Here is a 20,327-nt window from a genome sequence, read left to right as displayed (position 1 = left end):
TGAGGGGATGGCTGTGTTACCTCGAAAAGTCTGGGAGGGGGACTTGCTGGGATGGGGAGAATAGTAGAGAACATAGCTTTCAGAGTTCCATTAAGAGCAGCCGGGGGCTTGGGGCAGCGGGAGGAGGGGGCTGGGAAAGTCCAGGTGACAGATGGCCAGGCTGCTGCTGGAATGCAGAAGGAAAGAGACTCATGTAGGAATTAACAGCGTATATTGAACAGGGGGGACCACACACCTAGCTCGTATCCAGGTCTCCCTGGAGACAATGTTTTCATTAAATAATCATTGTAGAAATCCATAGTCCCCAGTGCCTTGCCCCCACATCTCAGGGCAGGACGTGAGTCTCTAGGACTGAGCTAGACCACGCTGGAATCGAGGTACTGTGGCTGGACAGTAGAGGGCGCTGTGACTCTAACAAGTTAACCAGAAGCCACCAGAAGGAGGAAGCAGGCCACAGGAAGGGTTCCAGTGGGTTGTTGGGTTTGCGCTGTCTAAACTCCTGGTTGGCCTTTAGTGTCCAATAAACACAGAGTGACATCCATGTAAGTAATCGCAGGGTTTCCCCAGGATGGACTGAAATAGAACGGAGGGGCCAGAAGCTTCTTGGGCCATCATACCATTTGGCTTGTGCCCAGATAGCAGGGGGCGATAACCATTAATGCTTCTCTCCTGAAATGGGAAGAAAAAAAGCCTCCCTCATTTTTAATAACTTTATTCCCCAAACTTCAAAAAATGAAATTGCCAAGTTAAGAACTTGCCTTGAAAAAAAAAATTCTAATTTATTATAAAGAAGGTCCGGGGCTTGGGAATTTTTTAATGCAGATTCCTAATTTTCCAAAGTGAGATTCTCCTGTGCATTTGAATAGATTATGCTCGGTATTGCTAGCCCTTAGCACAACGGGAACATTATTAAAACGATTGCATGGGTCTCAGAGGAAGGGCTCTGCTTCTCGCTTCCTTTCTCATTTTGGGGACTTCGTATCAGAGACTGTCCATTTTTGCCTGTGGAAGAAACTGGATTTCCAAGGAGGTGATACAGAGAGGTGCTCTGCTGTCCAGGCCTTGAGGAAACAAGTCAGACCGGATCCAAAAGTAATGAGATTAGACCTAAAGGAATCGAAGTAAGTGGGGAATCCTTCCCAGAGAGCCCCGTTTAGGAAGGGACTCCCCTGTGTGCCTGACCCATGTTCCTATTAGGCCCGGCTTTCCTGAGGACATTGAGTGTCAGAAAGCAGCTGGTTCTCTAGGATAATGAGCATGAACAGGGCAATGGAGCAGGGCTTCCCCTGAGAAGTTGGGTTCAGCCTCTTGAAAGCAGAAAGGAAAGAAGGCAGCAAGTTCCCCAGCAGAAGACTCACACAGAAGATATTCCTATGTGGGAGCCCCTCCTAGGAGCCCCCAGAAGAGTGTGGAGAAGGGACCCCACCCCCTAAAGAGCCAATTGGCCTCAAAGTCCAGTTCACTCTGAAAAGGACAGCCTTCCCTGAGGAGGAGTCAGAGGTCTTTGCTCTGGGGATCTCACTCACCTCTACCATCCTGCCCCGGCCGTCTCTGCCCAAATGACTCCCCACGACTCCCCATCCTGATTCATTTTCTTTGGGAACCGCACTGGCTCAGGGAAGGCCCATGGCAACCCAGCCATAGCCTAGTGGCCTAACCAAGGCCATCAGGACCCCAGACTTTGGCTCGGTCACTTGACCAGTGACGACGACACTTCCTGTCAGACACTTGTTCCCAGGGCCCTGGGGTTACAAATAGATGTGTGGCTTCCTCAGGGCAAAGTATTCCTTTGCTGTAAATGGATTTCCCAAGGTGAAGTCCTGGTGGTTCCTCAGAGAGGAGAGCCTTGCGACAGTCCCTGCCCAGGGCGTCTAACTCGGAGCCCCTAGATGGGGACCCAGAGCCTCGCTCCCTCCCCCGAAAGGCTCGAGCCGCTCACTGGTGACTTCTGGGGGCCCTAGGGCCCGAGAGCTGCGGCCCCACCTCCATTACGTTCCTTAGCAGCTGGGATGTATTAGTTCTCAGCTGTATGCTGAGAATTAAATTAGGCTCCTGTACTTAACAACGCCCGGATAGCATTCTTGGACCACAGAGGCCCTGCTGCAGCTTTCCCGCTAATCCCCACCAAACCCAGACTTCTCCCAGCTGCCCCAGCAGGCAAAACAAGGCTTGGGGCCGGCGGGAGGGAGGCAGCATCCACCAGCTGTGCTGGTCCAATGCTCTCTGACCTCTTGGCCCTGCCCTCGTCTGTCCCCGAGCGTCACGTATGAGGCCTTGGCACCCACCACCTGCTAAGAATAGGAAGTGACCCCACGTCTGTCCCCCATTTCTACTGTGAAGCTAGGAGAGTAGGATCTAACCACAAAAGAAACGGAGCCGAAGTGCTTGACTTTATCGGGACCCTGGGGGTCCCCAATGCTGCCCGAGCACAGGCTTCCTCTACTGAGGAAGGAGGAAGCTCATTCCCCATGATGGCCTCTGTGCTCCTAGGTCTCCACAGGCCAGGCCTCCCGCATTTCATTCTGACTATGGAGGGGAGGGTCCTGACATGGTGTCGCATGCCTGGAAGCTTTCAAATAGAGGGACCACGTAAATCCTGAGTCCGCCCCTGCAGTCATTCGTAGAAAGCTCCAGATGTGGGCAGGATCTGGAGGCCGCATAGGAGGCTGGGTTGGAGAGAGCTGAGGAAGGGGTGTGGAGCTGACATGTTGGAGCACGGGTGGGGATAAAAGGACGTGTGTTGAAAGGCCGGAGAATGACAAGTGCTTTTGAATTTCCGGCGGGGAGAGGAGTCAGTGGTGGTCTGCAGGCTGGACGTTCTGTAAAGTGGTGATTTCTTGGGGGCAGGGGGAGGTGGGGGGAATCAGGGATGGATGGAGCAGCGGCTGTATGCTCACACCAGGCTGCGGGGGTCTGGATCCTCGGACCTAATGTGATCAAATTCAGTCAACCCTGTGTCTGCATCTTAATACCCACCTCGTGCTGCACAGACCTGCTACGTAGTCCCTGAGAACGGCTGCGTGTGAAATGCTCAGGAGCGAAGGGCGTCAGACAGAGCTGCTGGTCCCCTGCACACAGTAGGCTTTCACTGCCCATTTGCCGGGTGAATGAGTGAACGAGGGCTCTAGCTGGGTCCGTTCACATTACAGATACTCACTACCCCCTTACCAAAGTAGCACTCACTTGAGAGACCAGGGAAACAGGAGGGGGTGAAGGTAAGGGCAGGAGAACTGAGGCCCCTCTGACTGCACAGCCACATCACTAACTCAGGGTCTCCAGAGAACGAAGTATGGAGGGAGGTGAGCATGGGAGGAAGCACGGGTCCGAAGGGATGGTTCTGAAGGACCAGGGGAGCCCAACCCACAAAAGCTGGGCCGGGCCTCAGACGGAGGGGAGGAGACAACAGCAAGGCAGCGCGAAAATGCCACCGTCTCAAGAGGGGCAACCAGGATGGAGTCTCAGGAGAGCTCGGGGGGCTGTTGTGTCCGAGCTGAGGGATGGAAACTGGGAACCAGGGGGAAAGGGTTGGAGGACGTAGAGATACAGTCCTGGCCTTTTTCTAGGAAGAAGCTAACGGAATCCTGAAGAGAAGGGTGATTCCTGGAATGGGCAGGTAGAGTAGGTGGGACAGAAGGGCTCCAGTGACCAGTAAATGAGGGATCTGCTCTAGAAGAACCTCTGATTAGGGTTTCATCAGATACTCAAAAGCAGACTCGTTTCATAGGCATCTGATCTCCCCGCATGAGGGGTTGGGTTGTCTGATGTCTGCTCCAAGAGGGAAGCAGGCTGAGGGTGGGGAAAGGACCATGACTGGGGGCTCCAGACCATGGTCCCCGATGTTGGTGACAGAGCTACCCAAGTAGGGTCCAAACCCGGTTTTCTCAAAGGCAATGGTCCTCCGGGGGCCTGTGTTGACCGGCTCTCCAGAGGCGGGAGAAGCCCAGAGTGTGGCCAGGAGATAGCTGGGGGAGGCCTCACTCTGTCCCGCCCGGGGAAGGCCACCGCACCCCCTTCCCGTCATTTGGTCAGTCGACACTCACCTGCGGGCTGTCCTGGTAGGGTGGGGGAGGGACATTCTGCGTGGCCATCATCGTCAGAGCAGGGGCTGGGGAGGCATGTTGCATCATGGGATTGATTCACATCGAGGATCTGTGGCAGGAGAAAGGGGGCCGCACCGTTAATAGGCTGAGCGCAGGGAGCCCTGGGGACCAGCCGGCTCAACATATTCTGAGGCCAGGCCACCTGGACTGAGGGTCTACAGCAAGCACTGGAAGCCCTTTAGGGGAACAAATGAAAGCTAAAGAGGAGAAGCCAGGGTGGGGAGGGGCTTTCTGAGCCATTTTGACTTAAAAGAAATGATATTCAAATGATACGTGAAACAACTGAACACCCCTCACTCCCCAGCCATGCTTTGTACAGCATCAGCTGGGGCCTGGTGGGTGGGGAGGGGCAAGGGAAGGGGAGCCTGGCTGGTGGCAGCACAGGGCACTGGCGGCAATTCGGGTATCCCCCAAGACAAGGGCGCTGGCCCTTTCCCAGGCTTCTGGAACAGCCACCTGGGCTCTCAGGGGTAGGAGGTCTCCTGCCCTAACTCTTAAGTCCCACCTCACTACCCCAGGGTCTGAGAGCGCAGGCTAACCCCTCCCAGGCGTGCTCGTCACACCCCCTAGTGGCCGAAAAGGGAGGTGGGGGTGCAGGCCTGCTCAGACTGGAAGGTGGGGTGGCCAGGATGGGGAGACCAGTTGGTCTTCAGGGAAGGGAAAGAGGCTGGGGGACATCCAAGAGCCTGGGTGAGCCTCCCGTCACTTGCCGAGTTTTTCTAGGTGTTTGCTTGTGACTGTGGAGCAATGGATATGTCTGCGATGTTCTTTCTTTTTTTTTTTTTTTTAAAGATTTTATTTATTTATTTGACAGAGATCACAAGTAGGCAGAGAGGCAGACAGAGAGAGAGGAGGAAGCAGGCTCCCTTCCGAGCAGAGAGCCCGATGCGGGACTCGATCCCAGGACCCCGAGATCATGACCCGAGCCGAAGGCAGCGGCTTAACCCACTGAGCCACCCAGGCGCCCCTGCGATGTTCTTTTAAGTAAGCCTCCTTAGCCTGTATTCAGGACGGAGTCACCAGCATCTTGGGGCCAGAGGAGCAGAGCCAAGACCACCCCCATCTTACAAACAGAGGAGGAGACAGAGGGTGTGTAGAGGGGGTGAGGTGGTGCTAGTGAAGCAGGGATTGGACCCGAATCTCCAGGTGCCCTGTCCCCCGCTGTCCTGAACGGCACTACTCCCCACCCATCACCAGTAAGTGAGCTGCCCCTCCTGGGCCTCACGGATTCTTCTTGAAATGGAACGTGGCGTTGTAAGTGGAGACAGCCTGGCAATACTCCCCACCCCAAGGAAACGGAACGCCCAGAAGGCTGTTGAGCTACACTAGATGCCCTGAAATATTTAAAGCTGGAAACCACAGGCTAGTTGCCTGCCGCAGGTCTGTCCATCATGGGGCCCGGAAACTCCTAAGAACCTCCGTGGGGCAAGGGGCCTGTGCTTCTCCGGGGTGGAGGGTGCTGAAGAGCTAGAAACATTTGTGAGCGCAGACTCAGAACTTCCCTTCCCTCTCCCTGACTGCACTGTGGGGCTCCCTCCTCGTTCCACTGATGCCTTCCCATGCCTTCCCTAGGGTCTTATGGAATGTTCACATATGTGAATTCTGTGGTAATGTGAGGGTGTTTGGAGCTGCCTAAGGGAAGGGCCTGGTCTCCAGCACCCTGAGGGGTGTGTGTGTATGAGACAGAGTGTAGGTGTTTTTTCGTTATTTTTCAGGAAAATAAGGAAGTAGGAAGGCTGGCCTGACCTGAGTCTCCAGCTATGCTCGGACCTTAAGTGCATGCGGAAACATGGGACGTGTAGGTGTTCATTCACGGACTATTTATTTATCAAGTGTCGTCTACACGCTAGGAGGTGTGGGAGAATAAACAAGAGGAGGCAAGCTCTCCTCGGAGTGTTATCAGTCAGGGAGGTGATGGCCCAGCAGGCAAGAAGAAAGAGAAATGAAGAGAAATGAAGGTTCTGGAGGAGACCCCAAAGGGACAGAGGGCTTCTGCAGGGCCTGCAGGGCATCCCCTTGGCCTCTCTACCACCTCCCCTCGCCTCCCCTGGCTTTACCTCAGATGACAGACCACCAGGATGTCTTTGCAATAGAAACACTCAGGGTCTCCCCACCTCGCACACACATGAGGCACCCAGATCCATTCTGTATTTTTGTCAAGAGTGTCAGAAGGGAGACCTCGGGGGAGCCTGTCACTTCAGGCAGGAAAACCACGTCTGTCTTCGTGGCTGGCTCTTTGTCTGGGTGGCGGTAAACATCCAAGGAAGGCAAAAGCAGAGCAGAACGTCTTCCCGAGGGAAAAAGAGGATAGAGACTCCCTGAGATGTCCGAAGAAACTTCCAGAATGAAGACATTTGAGAGATTAAAATGAGTGTGGAATCTCTGTTAGACACTGAGGGACAAGAGGAAATCGGGATATTTCAGGAGTGTGTTAGGCTCAGCCTTTTCTGGAACTCTGGCAGATGAGGTAACTTTGGTTGGGGCCTCCGGACCTGCCTTCACACCTCTTCCTTGGAGCTTCCTTGGAGCTCCCTGGCGGGGGAGAGAGTGAACCACTGCAGGGCTGTAGTGCCAGCAGCCTCCAGAAGAGGGAGCCTGGGGGCAGAGTCTGGGGTGGGAACTCCCTAGGTGGTTTCTCTCTCCTCTTAGGGGCAACGGGTTCCCTTTAACCTTGGGTTTGGGTCTTGGGGTAACCTCATTTCACGCAGGAGAAAGTCAGTAAAGGCAGAGCAGAGGACACTTAATGAGGAGGACTGGGGCTAAATAGAGGGGTCTTTAATTTGCTTTCTTTTGTTCACTGTTCAGTGAATGAGAGCTGGGGTCATTTTGGAGTTGCTGTCCCTAGAAATATATGCAATGGCAGGAGGGCTACCCAGCCTGGGGGCAAAGAGAGATGGGTGAAAGAGGTCTGCAGCCAGAAGCAACCACCGACGCCCAAGCTGAGAGGAGATTTTTCAGTCTGGAGTCTGTCAGGCTGGGAGCTGGGGCCAGACCTGCCTCGCCAGAAGACACAAGAACAATTTCTGAGGACCCAGATGGCCTTTACCCCTCCCCTCCCCCTCTCTGGGGTCACCACAGGCCACTAGGCCACTAACCCATTGCCCTCTGGGGGCTTCTCCTGCCAGAGAACAGGAGGACTTTTCATCAGAGGCTTAAGTTTCGTCAGTTCTCTGCTCACTCAGGCACGGAAGCTTCTGGTAAGGAGACGCTAGGGGAGACCCCACACCCATCTCCGGAAGCTTGCTCTTTTCTTCACACCACTCCACAAGCACAGGCACTCCCCCGTCCTTGGGGAACCCCACTGGCGAGGCTTGGGGGAGCTGAGGGCTGTGTGGAACCTCCCTGGAGAGAAGGATGTGGGGATCCAACTTCTCTTGTCTGAAGCTGGGCGCAGTGAGACTCCGTAGTGGGTGGAGGGAGCTCCCTGAGCTATCCCTGCGTACCCGGCCCTTTTTACACTTTCTTCAAGAGTCCGGAGGGGAATAGTAGGCCTGGGCTCTAGAAACTGCAGTCTCTGGCTTCCGGCATTTGTCAGTGGCTCAGAGAGGCTGCTCCGCCCTGCGCAGAGGCCCCAGCGCTCTGTTACCAGACACCAGGGCACTCCAGGGAGCGCAGCCAAGACTGCAAATGGAGGATGCACGAGGAATGATTTACCATCGAGAAATTTCCCATCGAAGGCAGGCTCACGTCAAAAGATTGTTCTTAATGTTGAAAACCTTTATTTTAGGACAGCTGGGAGGGAGGAAAAAAAACAAAACAAAACAAAACACAAAACCCTAATGCAACATTCAACCCCACAGTGATCTCCAAGAAGAAATAATGCGTGTCACTGATATTATCAAAAGGAGCTAAAACCGCCATTTTATAGAGCTCAGGAGCCCAGGAAGGCTGTGATGCACAGGTTGGGGGTGGGTGAGGGGACATCAAAAGACACCCCTTTAGGAAGTAGGAATGGGCAGCCAGGGAGCACCCACTCCCTGTCTCAACTCTTGCTCCCTCAGCCCAGTGAGGTGAGGCCCTGGGTCTGTAGCCCCAACTCCAGTGTGTTGACAAACAGGCTTAGAAAAAAATAGCAAGCTCGTTAGGAAGGAGCTCATTAGGACTTGTTGACATGAAACCCATTAGACCAATTAACATTCCATTAACGGCCTGGGGCACCAAGGGGTTAATGCTGCCCGGCAGTAATTGGGCTGGGGTGCTGGGGTTGGGGGCTCAGGGCCTTAAGGATGAGAAACAAAGTCTAATTGGGAACTCTCTGGCCAGCTGGCCCGACAGCATTTGTTCTCGCCCTCTGACCCTAGCAGAGACTACATTGTATCTGGCACCCGCTTGGAGGGGGCGGGGATGGGACCGGTTCCCTTTGGCTCCTCACAGTCCCGCCTCATGGCCCTAGATGGGAGGCTAGGTGGATGGTGGGCACCCGCCAAGGTGTGGAAGTGTTTCCATCCTTTCCTACCCTGATAGTCCTGTTTTCTTCATCCATCCCTGCTCCCACTTCTGGTCCAGTTTCTCTCTTGGCGCCCAGGGAAGCAAGTTCCCTCTCCTCTCCCCAGCTACATGTGCGTGACTCCCGCTTACAAAAGCTCTTTGGAGAAGCTAGAATTCTTGAGGCCCCAGAACCTGATTCATCTGCAGAGTGTTGTAGTTTAGGGCAGAGGGGCGAGCGGAGGGCACACTGGCCCTGGGTCTGTCTTCCTTCCTCCCTTCCCTCCCTCCCTTCCTTCCTGCTATCCTTCTTTCCCTAGGAAGGAAGCTAAGACACAGAAGCCCTTCTCTTCTGCCCTCTGACACACACCGGCAGTATTTTCATTATTTTCCTTCCCTAGCTACACGTAGAGGCTGTGGAAGTCCCATCCCCTGCCTGGGCCTCCTTTCCCTCTTTTCCTAAATTCCCTTGCTCAAAGCCTGTGCTCAGGGTCAAAAAGTCTGGCATCCTCATCTAGCTCTGTCATGTATCTGTGGCCAATACAAGTCAAGTTCCCCTCTTGGACTGCAAAATGAGGGATTTCACCAGAATATTCTGGAAGTCTTTGCCCACAGTGAAGCCCTCAATACAAGCTTGGTTGAATGGAAGGGAGATAGTTGGATTGTAGCTTCATTTCTTTTTTCTTTCTTTCTTTTTTTTTTTTTTAGGATTTTATTTATTTATTTGACACACAGAGATCACAAGTAGGCAGAGAGAGAGTAAGGGAAGCAGGCTCCCTGCTGAGCAGAGAGCTGGATGCGGGCTCGATCCCAGGACCCTGGAATCATGACCCAAGCAGAAGGCAGAGGCTTTAACCCACTGAACCACCCAGGCTCCCCTCTAGCTTCATTTCAAAGGCTAGCCAGCTCATGTCTTCTCCTCCTCAGTGCCCATTTGAGAGTGAGGGAGAGAGGCCCCTGAGGCGGGAGAGCCAGGAGCTCTCCCCAGCACCCCCAGCCCAGAAGCCCCCATCCCACACCCTATCCCAGGCCAGGGAGGGAGCCCTCTGAGCAGCTGCCCAGGCCTGGGTTCTGACGTCTAGACAGATTTGCAGGAGACTGAAATAACAGAGTGAACTCAGCAGGAGAGACCAAAAGGCTGCATTAGTAACCTGGCTGGCTGCAACTTCTCCCTCCGGAGCTGCCGCCTCGACCCTGGCGCAATCCCCTTTATTTTCCTTCCGCCTAGAGAGAGCCTCGTCCAAAAGGAGTCTCTGGCTCAGATCCCTTCCCAGAAGCGGCCTGTAGGTGGCGCCTCAGAGCCCTGCTTTAATTGCATTATATAATAGAACCTGTTTACTAAATCATGTAATCAGTCGCCTTAGGATTTACAGCTTCGGATGTGTATAGAGAATTGGACTTTGAGTCAAATTTAAAAACAAATAAAAATGAGAGGCAGCTGTTGCTGATAGTGTGATATTCATCTTTTGGAAACAAATTCACCCCACTGCTATAAATTATGCTTGGAAAAAAAGTGTTGGTGGTGGGAAGGAGTTGGCTAGGTCTCCTGCGCTGGCAACTCAGAGCGATGAATCTTGAAATAACGGTGTCAACCTGTCACTGATTTCATGTGACTCTGTGGATTTATCTAAAGAAACGCAGGGGTGCGTACACACACACACACACACACACACCAGATTTCTGCGCAAAACCCAGGAAGGGCTAGAAATCTTGAGATTTGGAGGAAACACCGTGGTCACTGTGTGGGGTGTACGGAGCTAGCGCTGGGTGGTGGCGGGTGGGGCCACGGCCGGGACGGTGGAGAGCATGGAGGTGAAAGGGAGGTTGTAACTCTGGGCTGGGAAGCTTGAAAATGTGAGGAGGTCTGGTTGACATGTCTGCAAGTGAGGGAGAAGCGAAGGGTCCTTGAGGAAGGAAGGGAAGGGGCCAGCCCCCCAGGAGCCTCCCAAACGCTGGACCGGGTGCTCTAGGAATCGGGGGGGAGGTCAGGGGCTCAAGGATTCAGGGGACAGGAGTGCTGTGGCCTCATGGATGCTGCTTTGCCCCATCTCTCTGACCTCGGGTGCTCGGGGTGAGTGGAAGTCCTCAGGTCTGATAAGAGCAGGCTCAGAGTGGGGCGTGAGAGCCAGAACTCTACGTTACCGAAGGAAGCATTAGGTGGAGGGAGACCCTAGCAGTCTTTGCACTCAGGAGCAGACCCCTGCCGTCCTGAAGGCCGGCTGGCTAAAGGTCCAAAATTAGCCACCGCTCCACCATGACCCAGGTCTGCATGGACACTGCACCTGGCACAGAGCCCCAGGTCACTGCAGAATGCCCCAGTCAGAAGGACGACTTCCCTGGTGCCCCTCTGGTTCCTGCTTGGACATCTCCATAGGAAATCATTTTCTACTGACTTCAGCAAGAGAGCAACTGAGGCCACTCAGACCCCTTGGCTGCCCGCAGCTCTCTGAGCGAATTATCATTTACTACCTTTCTGAGAAGCCTACTTGGGTGGTGGTGCCGGGTCATGCCCCGTTATGCTGGTCTCCAGGGAACAGAATGGAGACAGAGCAGAAGCCAGTGTGAGCTTTCAGAGATGTGAAAATGTCTCTCTCCCCCTACCTTTCTCTCCTTCTCAGCCCTAACTGCCAAGTGGGGCAAATGGTCTTCAGAAGGGGTAAGAGCCTTCTGTGAAGTCAAAGAAGCCAGAGGCCCTCCTGCTCCCCACACAGGGAGGACAGTCTCTTCCAAATGGTGTTGGTCCTCCTCCCAAGGGTCTCCACTCCTCTCCTGCCCCTACCCCCAAAGCCATTTTGCAGTTTATCTTCCTCGTGGCTGGGTCAACAGATCATTTATGCACTCTGACCCCAGCTGAGAGACCCTGTTCTGGGAGCTGGGGTGGTTAGGAGGTCCCCTGGATCCCTCTTGCCGCAGTTTAGGGAGGGGATGCTCAGGAGTTACAGAAGGCAGAGGGTTCGACTCTGCGCTGGCTGTGAGCGGGTCTGTTGGTGGTCACAGACCACAACACCCCCTGACCACCCTGCCTAGAGGGGAGCCCCCCACCTCGCCCTCCTGTTCCTGCCATGCCTCCCTGATTCATGGGGGTTCTGAGAACATCAGGGCCCAGACTTGGGCCCCTCAGGGCTGCCGCCTTGCCCCCGACCCCTCCCCCCCACCGCCCCAACCAGTTTATATATTTTGCAGTTTGGCTTCAAACACGTGGACCAGGATCAGAGTTAGGAGAGCCGACTCCCCAGCCCTCCTTTCCTGCCTGCCTCCTGCTTCCCCACACTGGGGCCAGGAAGCGACAGAGCCCTCACTCTCCTCCCTGCCTGGGCTGTCACACCTTTCCCAGCTTCAAAAAGCTGCTGGCCTAAAAACTGGTGGGAATATGTCTAGAAAGAGTGAACTGACATGTGAGTGATCTTGACTTTAATGAAAAATCTCAACCAGGTTTTATCTTTTCCTTTCATCCGACTGCTTGCTTCTTCTTGATCTGAGAATCAATCCCATAAATAGCAGGCAAGAGTTTTCACATTACTCTCCCCCTCCAGCTTTTAGCATTTTGATGAAGATTCTCATCTCCTCTTAAAGCACTTCACAACTTGGCAATTTTCCCCCCTTTGGTTTCTTTAAACAAAATAAAACAAAAAAACAGAAAGGGAGGGGGAAGCATGCCAGTTATCAGGGTAAGTGCCATCCCTGCACGTGTCTCACAGGTAAGTGCTTTGCACCTTTGCCTGCCTGGAGGCAGGGGGATGTTAGCGATGACCTCCAACGGCCACTCCCTCGCTGCTGGAAGGGGGTACTGCTCACTCCGCTCCGGAGGGGCCCCACCGTAGGACCCTAAATTTCATGCTTACCCACAGTTTGGTCCAGCTTTTGCCTGTAATGCTCGACTCTGAGTATTTTCCTGTTTTCAGGAAAGCCCTCCCCTTGGCGCTGCATCTCAGGAGTGGAGGCCAGGAGGTCGTGCTGCTGGCCCGGTGGGGCCCACCTGAAGGTTCCATCAAGAAGCCTCTCCCTGGGCCTGTTGCCAAGTTCCCCCCCATGGCTCAGGCAACTCTGGAACCTAGAGCTGGGATTCTGTTTCATGGCTAGCCCCCTTCAGCTCTACCCAAATAGCATGAGTGGGAGAGGCAGGGAGGAACAGGGAAAGGAGAGAGCTAGAGGCCTTTCATTCAATTCTTTCTCTTATCTTTTAAATGTGCAAGCAGTCCCAAGGATCAGGGGCAGAGGAGAGCCCTCCTGTTCTTGGGTAGCTACAGTGAGGGTGGATTGCCAGGGCACTTGGGAGCCCCAGCCTGCTCCCCCAAGACACCATCACGTGCTCTCCTGTCTGCGCACGCACACACACACACACACACACACACACACACAGAGAGAAACAAATCTAAAAATGAACCCAGGGACCGAAATCCCCCTCGACAAACCTGATTCCCAGGTTTATTATTATTTGTCAAGAGCTGACGGCAGCCGCTGCTCGGGAACAGAGCTGAGAAAACAACACGGGCTGGGCCCCTGAGGCTCACAACTCAGCAGAGACAGAGGAACAGCTCAGATGCTGGGAAGCCCAGATGGAGGGAGCCAAGCAGCCATCTCCCTGCTGCCCTATCTGCCTCCCTCCCTTTCAGAAATCTTTCTCTTCTCCGAGGCAGGCACACTGGGAGAACGGCACTCCCGGGGAGCTGGAGAGAGGAGGGAAGTCAGGGGTGGGCAGGGAGGGGGCTGGAGCCACAGGACTGGGGCGGGCGGTGGCATCCATAGGGATAAGGGACCCTGATTCTTAGTCCATCTGTCCCTTGCGATGCTCTCAGATTCTGCTGGAACCAGATGCTCCAAGGAGGGTCAGCTGGGCCCCTTTTCTCTCTTAGGAAGATACCATGTCCTCTGGCTGGATGATAGGTGGTTCTGTTTTCTAAAAAATTGCCTCCAGAAAAAAACGCTCAAGAGTCAGGGCTGTTAAAGCAAGTGGCTCTCTGGGCTCAGTTTATCACAGAAAAGCCACTCGTCCCTGATACTTCCTCACCCAGCTAATGGATGTCCTTCCTCCCTAGGCCTTTGGGGTGGCCCAGGGGAGCTTGTGAGAAAAAGGAGGGAGACCGAGGAGCGTCCATAGCGACAAGGTCAGCTCAGGGAGGAAAGGCTGCCCAGGAGCCTCCCTCAAGCTTGGTCCTCATGGCTGTTTGGAATGACAGCGGGGACACTGGCTCTGTGTTCCTCATCTGTTGGGGTGGGGGGAGGCCCAGGGAAGGGAGGATGATGGCCGCCATGTGCGAAAGACAAAGTGATGCTGGGCAGTGAGCCCATTCCTGGGCATTGCCAACCGGTCTCCAGCCCCAGCGGAGCAGAAACGCCCTCTATCACCTTATGAAAGTTTTCCTCCATGCTTTTTGCTGTGCGTTTCATCTGCCATTAAGGTCTCTGTATTACACTCTCGTGTCCTTTCCTTCATCAAAATTTTGCTCAAAACTCTACTCTTCCTTGAAGCAGAAGTACAGCACGGAAGCATGAACGATCACTATGTGTGTTTCTGTGTCGTGGGGGATCTGCTTCCCACCCGCATGCCCCATCTCGCCCACCGAACCTTGTGCTCTTCGGTAGACAAGATCATGGCCCTTCCTCACGTTTCCTTTTTAGGGGACAGAAATCCTCTGCCGTACAATTTCACAAGCTCTATCTCCTTATGGGACTAGGATATGTACACAATTACAATTTAATTTCTTTGGCTTACTGTTAAAATGTGAAAGGAACAAACAAATCTGGAAAACAGAGCTCTTCCAATTCCAGCAGTCATGTACACCTCGCGGAGAGTGAGTTTGTGTCCGGGGAGCAAATTTTGAGGGGAGTGAGATGGTAAATGGACCGAATAAGGGCTGCTATTTATTGAGCTTTCCCTAGGCCCCAGGCATTTTGCTAAGTTTCTGATGCAGATAACCTTGTGTCTTTTTCCCAGCCACTGCCTGGTGTAAGCAGGAGGGCTGTGCCCATTCACCAGCATGAAAACTGAGGCTCGGAGCCATTGAGGAAGTCTTCCAATGTGACCCATGGTCTGCTGTCTGCGACTGAACGTTTAACCTACAAGTCTCAGGGTGGAGGAGGGGAACGCCAGAGGAGTGAGCCCCCCAGCAGGTGGGAGAAGTACAGAAGAGGCAAAAGTGATTGTGGAGACAAGCTACCAACTGGGTCGTACCATCCAAAGCGCTTCCCCACGTCCTGGATTTCCGTGAATTCTGTGATAGTCATCCACCCTGGGCATGCGCAGCCCCGTTAAGGCACGCGGCTTCGTTCGCCCCTGTGAATGGAGGCCCCCCCTCGGCAGCCCCTCCCGCCAGCCCCCGGCAGCTTCGGACAGCTGCGTGGGTCCACAGTTACCTAAATATTTCATTACGGTTTCCTGCTGTTATTTCACAAAAGTGAGTGGAAGAGGGAACCCTGGTAGTGGTGCTGATAGCGAGAAGTAGGGGTCTCATGCCCATCACACCACGGAGACAAAGACGGGGAACAGGAAGCTGAAAGAGGGGCTCGTCTTGGTGGCCTGGGTGGCTCAGTGGGTTAAGCCTCTGCCTTTGTCTCAGGTCATCATCTCAGGGTCCTGGGTTGGAGTCCCGCATGGGGCTCTGCTTCCTCCATCTCTCTGCCTGCCTCTCTGCCTACTTGTGATCTCTCTTTCTCTCTCTCTGTCAAATAAATAAATAAATCTTAAAAAAAAAAAATAGAGAAAGAGGCTCATCTTGAGTCTCCACTGTCCACTCGCTGGACTGGGGTTTCCATCAGGAAGGGAGGGAACACAATTAAAGGATGCATATGAAATGACAGAAATCCGTGGGGGAAGTCTGCACCGAAGGGGTGATGTGTAATGGGGAATTCGATCGTGTGCGTTAGCTGTCTGGGAGTCAGAGTCCGGGGACTTGTGCTGTGCTAAAGCGGGGCAAGCCAGGGCCCTGACCCCACACCCCGTGGCACTGGGGCCGGGGCTCTGACTCACGAGTGACTGGGATTCCGTCAGCGTCTCCGTCCTGTCAGCCAGGACTGTGGGGCCCTGCTGCGGCCCAGGTGGGCCCCCCCCACTCCCCGGCCGGGGTGGGCTGGAAGGGAGCGTGCAGTCTGAGGGCCGTCTGCTCTCCATGGATGTCTCAGCTTGGACGTCTTTCCCCACCCGCCCCTGGTTTTCCAGGACCACCCACAGCGGCAGAGAAGTCCCTGTTCTGGAGGGAAGTGTGCCCATGACTCACAGGCTCGGAGGCACCTGGCTCCAGCTTTGGAAAGCCTGTCCAGTTGCACAGCGTTGGTTTTTCAAGTTGGGGCAGCCCATCCTTAGGGGGGTAGCCCATCTCTTGTCATAGCTCCCCAAGTCCTAGCTTTCTCCCCCTGCAGAAGTCCCTTCCTGTGCACTCTCTCCTTCCCACCTTCTTCCTGTTCCAGCCCAGATGGATTCTGGGCAGTGGTCCGAATGGGGGACCAGTTAGGTCATCTCTACAGGCCGGGGGCGGGGTTGTTACCCACAGCCTCCTGAGCAGGTAGCTGCTAAACAAAGTGCAGAGGACCACAGCTGTGTTCTCCTTCCCACTGGCTCCTGCCTGTCCCCCTGCCAAGCCCAGCCCCTTCAAACCCAGCCTTGGAAAGGGGGCTGTAGTTCTCAGGCTTCTAATAAGGAAACCTTTAGTCATCTCCTGGCCCTTTCTGCTGCACTCAGGCACCGAGGAGAAGTGTTTCATATTAGCAGCAGACTCTTTGAATACTAGTGGTTTGTCTGAAAGTTAGAACTCACCTCGAATCTTAATACTGCCTTTTTCGCAGTGCCAACTCGTGTTCTATCGTTAAGCTCTCATGCCTGCCTTCGGTACAGAATCTTTGTGGACTTGACGTTCAAAATTGTGGCCCTTTCACTTGCCCCTCTTCTCTCTCCAGTAAGAGGGGATGCCACTTTCCATGGCAGAGCAAGGACAGGAGATGCAAGAAGAGAGAAGACGGTGAACTCTGGCTCTTAGGGACCAATTAGGATGCTCTGTCTTAGAACAGAGAATGATCTTCTGGGATCTGAGCCCTTGTGAACCTGGATCTTCCAGCGTCTGGCCCTCTCAGGGAAAAGGAACAAATCATCTTGGCTCCCAGATCTAGAGGTTCTGTCCAGAGCAGATTGGTCTGGGCAGTCAGGGGAGCTGTGTGTGAGGTGTCTGTTCCCAGAGCCAGTCTCCAGGGTGGGGACGAGAAGCAAGTGGGGAATTCTCATCCAAGATGCCTCCCCCAGGGCACAAGGGAGCCCAAGCTGGGGCAGAGCCGAGCTATCTATTGGTAGGGACTTCTCATCTTTCCTCTCTTTTTTAGGGCCTGGCTGTCTCAGGTCGGAGCACCTGCTGTGCAGGATTGCGGAGGGAAGTCTGCTGTCTCTTTGTCCTGGGATTCATAAAAGTGAAAAAAAAATCTCACTTAATGAGACACTTGCCATGGTCAGGATTATTTCACTAATGGGAGCTTTGTGTGGAGGTGAGCTGAGAAGATATAGGGAGGAGAGATGAAGAGGAAAGAAGGCCCATTTAAGAATGATTGGGAAGGTCAAAGAGAGAGGTCCCCATGGGGGACGGGCTGGGGTTGCTGAACCGATGAAAGGTTCAGGGAAATGTACATCTCAGGAGGCTGGCCACTGTGGCTGCCTTACTGTCCACCTTCTGCCTTCCTCTCACTTCTCACTTTCGCTTCTTCCCCAGTCCCAGGATTGGCAGGGACTCAAAGCTCCAGGACAGATTGCCAGAGGACCCACAGAGTGGAAGCCTCCAGAGCAGTTATGAGGTCTGACCTCTCTGTTCAAATGAGAAAACTTGTCCAGGTCCACGCAGTGAGTTGATAATAGAGACCTAAGCAGAATCTAGGTCCCAAGCAATAACTTCAGTAAGCATTAACTGAGCATCTACTATGCACCAGGCTCTGTGCTGGGCAATGGATGTTCCAGGAGCAAACAGAGACAAGTGAGCAGGATAAGCAAAGAAATAATGAAATGACCATTTCCCTGAGCTGAAGCAAGACAGATGACTTCAGATGGAAAGTGGCCCCAGGGCGTGAGTAGGGGTAATGAAAAAAAGAAAGGAGCAAACAAAATCTCAAGCCTTAGCACACAGTAGTGACGTTTTTGAACTTGCAAAAGAAAAGCAAACTGAAAGTTTCCCTAAATTCTCATTGCAAAATCAGAAATAGGAAGATGGTAAAATAATGTCTTCGAAACCTAAGAGGAACAGGGTTTGCACATGGGATTCTGAGCTTTATCTGAAGATCAATCAAGTTTGAAGGCAAAGTAAAGTCTGTTTTGGACACGTAAGAACTCAGAGTTTATTTCCCACTCATCCCTATCGAAATAATTAGAGGTGGTATTTCAGTAAAACAGAGGAATTAGACAAAGAGAATAGTGTCCACGCAAGACATGGTGGCGTCCAGCGGAAGCCAGTGGGAGGGAGCAAGCTGGAGGGGTGGGGGGTGGGAGGGACAGGCGGTACATGGCGGGGGTGCTCAGAAGATTCTCCTGCAGCGGCCAAGTTGTCACAACAGACCGTTCCATTTCCTTTCCCCTGGTCAAATCACACTATTTAGTTCTGTGGTCAGATAATATTTCTATCCTACAATCTACCTGTATGAGGAATGCAGAGGGAGCTACAGTGAGACTGTACATCTTATAACTCTATAAAGCTAGTATTATCCGGACTACACATAACATAGAGTTCATGATATAAATCACTATGTGCTATACAATATATACCATGTAATATATAGACACACTATATTCTATATAATACTCTACATCAAACATAGTAGCAAATATGGTTTAATAAAAATTATCAAACCAAGTCAAACTGGAAGGGGAGAATACATGCTAATTTCCCTAGCTTGCATAGCAAGGAGTGAATAGATAAATACACAAATTAAGAAAGAGGGATTCAAGTATATTACATAACACAACACAGGAAACATCAGCCACCAAATAATTAAAATCAGAGACTGTTAATTGTAGTTAACTTTGGGGTCATTTGGACCTTGTGGGTAGAGGTAGGGAAAGAAGGGACCCTTTTTATTCTATTTTATATCTCTTACACTGTTTTTCCCTCATGTACCCTTTACTTCTAATTTTAAAAATTCCTAAAATAAATAATGAAACGTCCACAGAGGAGAATACTATGCGGTGGTTAAAAACAATGGAGTCAACCTATTTTGACCTGGAAAGCTGTCCATTACAGAGCCTAGGTTAAAAAAGCAAGTTCTTAGAACAGTTTGTACAACATGCTATTTAACAACGGTTTGCCTAAGCACCTGAACTAGTGAGATTATCTTCCTTTCTGTGTTCTCCGCCCTATGTCAAGGGGCCTGCTTTTGGAAGTCCTCCTTGTCTCGGATTTGTGTAAGAAACGTCTCTGGTTTTGCCACAGGGAAGAGCTATTTTATATCTGTTTCAAGTATCATGTCAGTTTTTGATGATACGTGGTCAGCCCCAAGCCTGGCCTGGATGAGGCTGCTCAGGAGATGAAAGCCTTTCCCTGGAAGCTTCTGGGGAGGGAGCATTGGAGCCTTACAGAGGTCAAGACTCAGAGAGCGCCTGGCCCACCTCCCTCATTTCACAGAAGAAAGCACAGAGGTGGGGCCTGATAAAAGGTCACTCTGTTGAAGTTCTGTCCAGAAGAGAGAACTGGGCTGTTGAAAGCCGGAGTCCGGAGCCAGCCCCTGAGAAGTGGAGGGCGGGAACGGAGGCCTGAGGCCAAGGCTCTGCAGAAAATCCTATAGGGAGCTGGCCAGGGTGTGAGTGGAAGGGGGTGGGGGGATCCCCTTCAGGAGTTGCTCAGGGCACAGATGGCTTGACTTGGAGGGGAGACGGGGCAAAATCAGACCAGACTGTCCTTCCTTAGTGTCCCTGGTGGCTGGGAAATGGGGGCAGGAGGAAGCATGTTGGGGCTCCTGGGGAGGGGCATGGTGAGGAGCTGAACTTTACGGGACATTTCTTGTGCCGGCTGCTGGATGAGATGCTTTCTCCTATATCATCTCATTTAATCCTCAAAGACGACGTCTAAAGTAAATACACTTATCCCAATTGCATAAAGACAATGCTAGTCAGAAAACACAAGTTATTTAACTTGCCCCAAACCTTACAGCCAAGGAAGAGCAGAGCTAGAATTTGAATGTGGATGTGTCTGGTTCCAAAGTCCCAGCCCAAGAGATCAGAGGGCTTCATGAAATATAGGATAGCCAACTATAAGAGGAGACGTGTCCTTCCCCAACTGCGATGCGACTAATCCTGGTCCCTTCCTGTGTTCCCTTCCCTGCCTGTGTGATCAGTCCCTCTACCCAGTCCAGGAGTATCCAGGCACACTGGCTGGCTGGCTCCTGACTAGGTGTGATGTTTGCTCTACAGGGCTCGGAAAATTCCCACCTCGGAGGGTACCGCCAGTGGAAGCTCCCTTTCTCACAGCTGAGGACACAAGGTCCTGCTGTGTCAGCTCTCGGAGGGAGATGGGCTGAGACGGAGCGTGAGTGCAGGGAAGAGAGGGAAGCTGGAGTGCCGAATTCTAGGTTTTGAGGTGCTCAGCCCCACACCTGTCCTCCACCAACCTCAAGGGCACACTGACGGCTCTTGTGGGCCCTCCGATGCTGCCCCCGGCCTCGCCCGTGTCTCCCTAGGTACCTCTGCCTCCACCGAGCCTCTGACTTCAGGGGGAGGCAGGCAAGCCCAGGAGAGTATGTCAGTTAGGGTTTGTCGTTGACACGTGGAGCTCATTAACGAGGCTTATTTTTAAATTGTAATTGCAAAATGTAAATGCTCCCCAAACTGATGTGTAATTGCTACCC

At 52.9% G+C, this 20,327-nt stretch overlaps 1 protein-coding gene across 3 annotated transcripts in view; it reads right to left on the bottom strand.

Annotated features, from left to right (window-relative positions):
- PKNOX2 (PBX/knotted 1 homeobox 2) overlaps window positions 1-20,327 on the bottom strand; it is a 256,654-nt gene that overhangs the window by 72,795 nt on the left and 163,532 nt on the right. For all 3 annotated transcript variants that reach the window (XM_082682727.1, XM_082682729.1, XM_082682728.1), the window contains one exon: window positions 4,041-4,149. In XM_082682727.1, coding sequence (XP_082538853.1) covers window positions 4,041-4,127 — 87 coding nt within the window. In that variant the 5' untranslated portion in view covers window positions 4,128-4,149. The remainder of the gene's footprint in view (window positions 1-4,040; window positions 4,150-20,327) is intronic.

The sequence above is a fragment of the Mustela nivalis genome, assembly GCF_964662115.1.
Source record: "Mustela nivalis genome assembly, chromosome: 9".
In the NCBI taxonomy this organism is placed as follows: Eukaryota; Metazoa; Chordata; class Mammalia; order Carnivora; family Mustelidae; genus Mustela; species Mustela nivalis.
The sequence above is the reverse complement of the archived record's forward strand: the minus strand, read 5'-3'. Positions and strand labels throughout refer to the sequence as shown.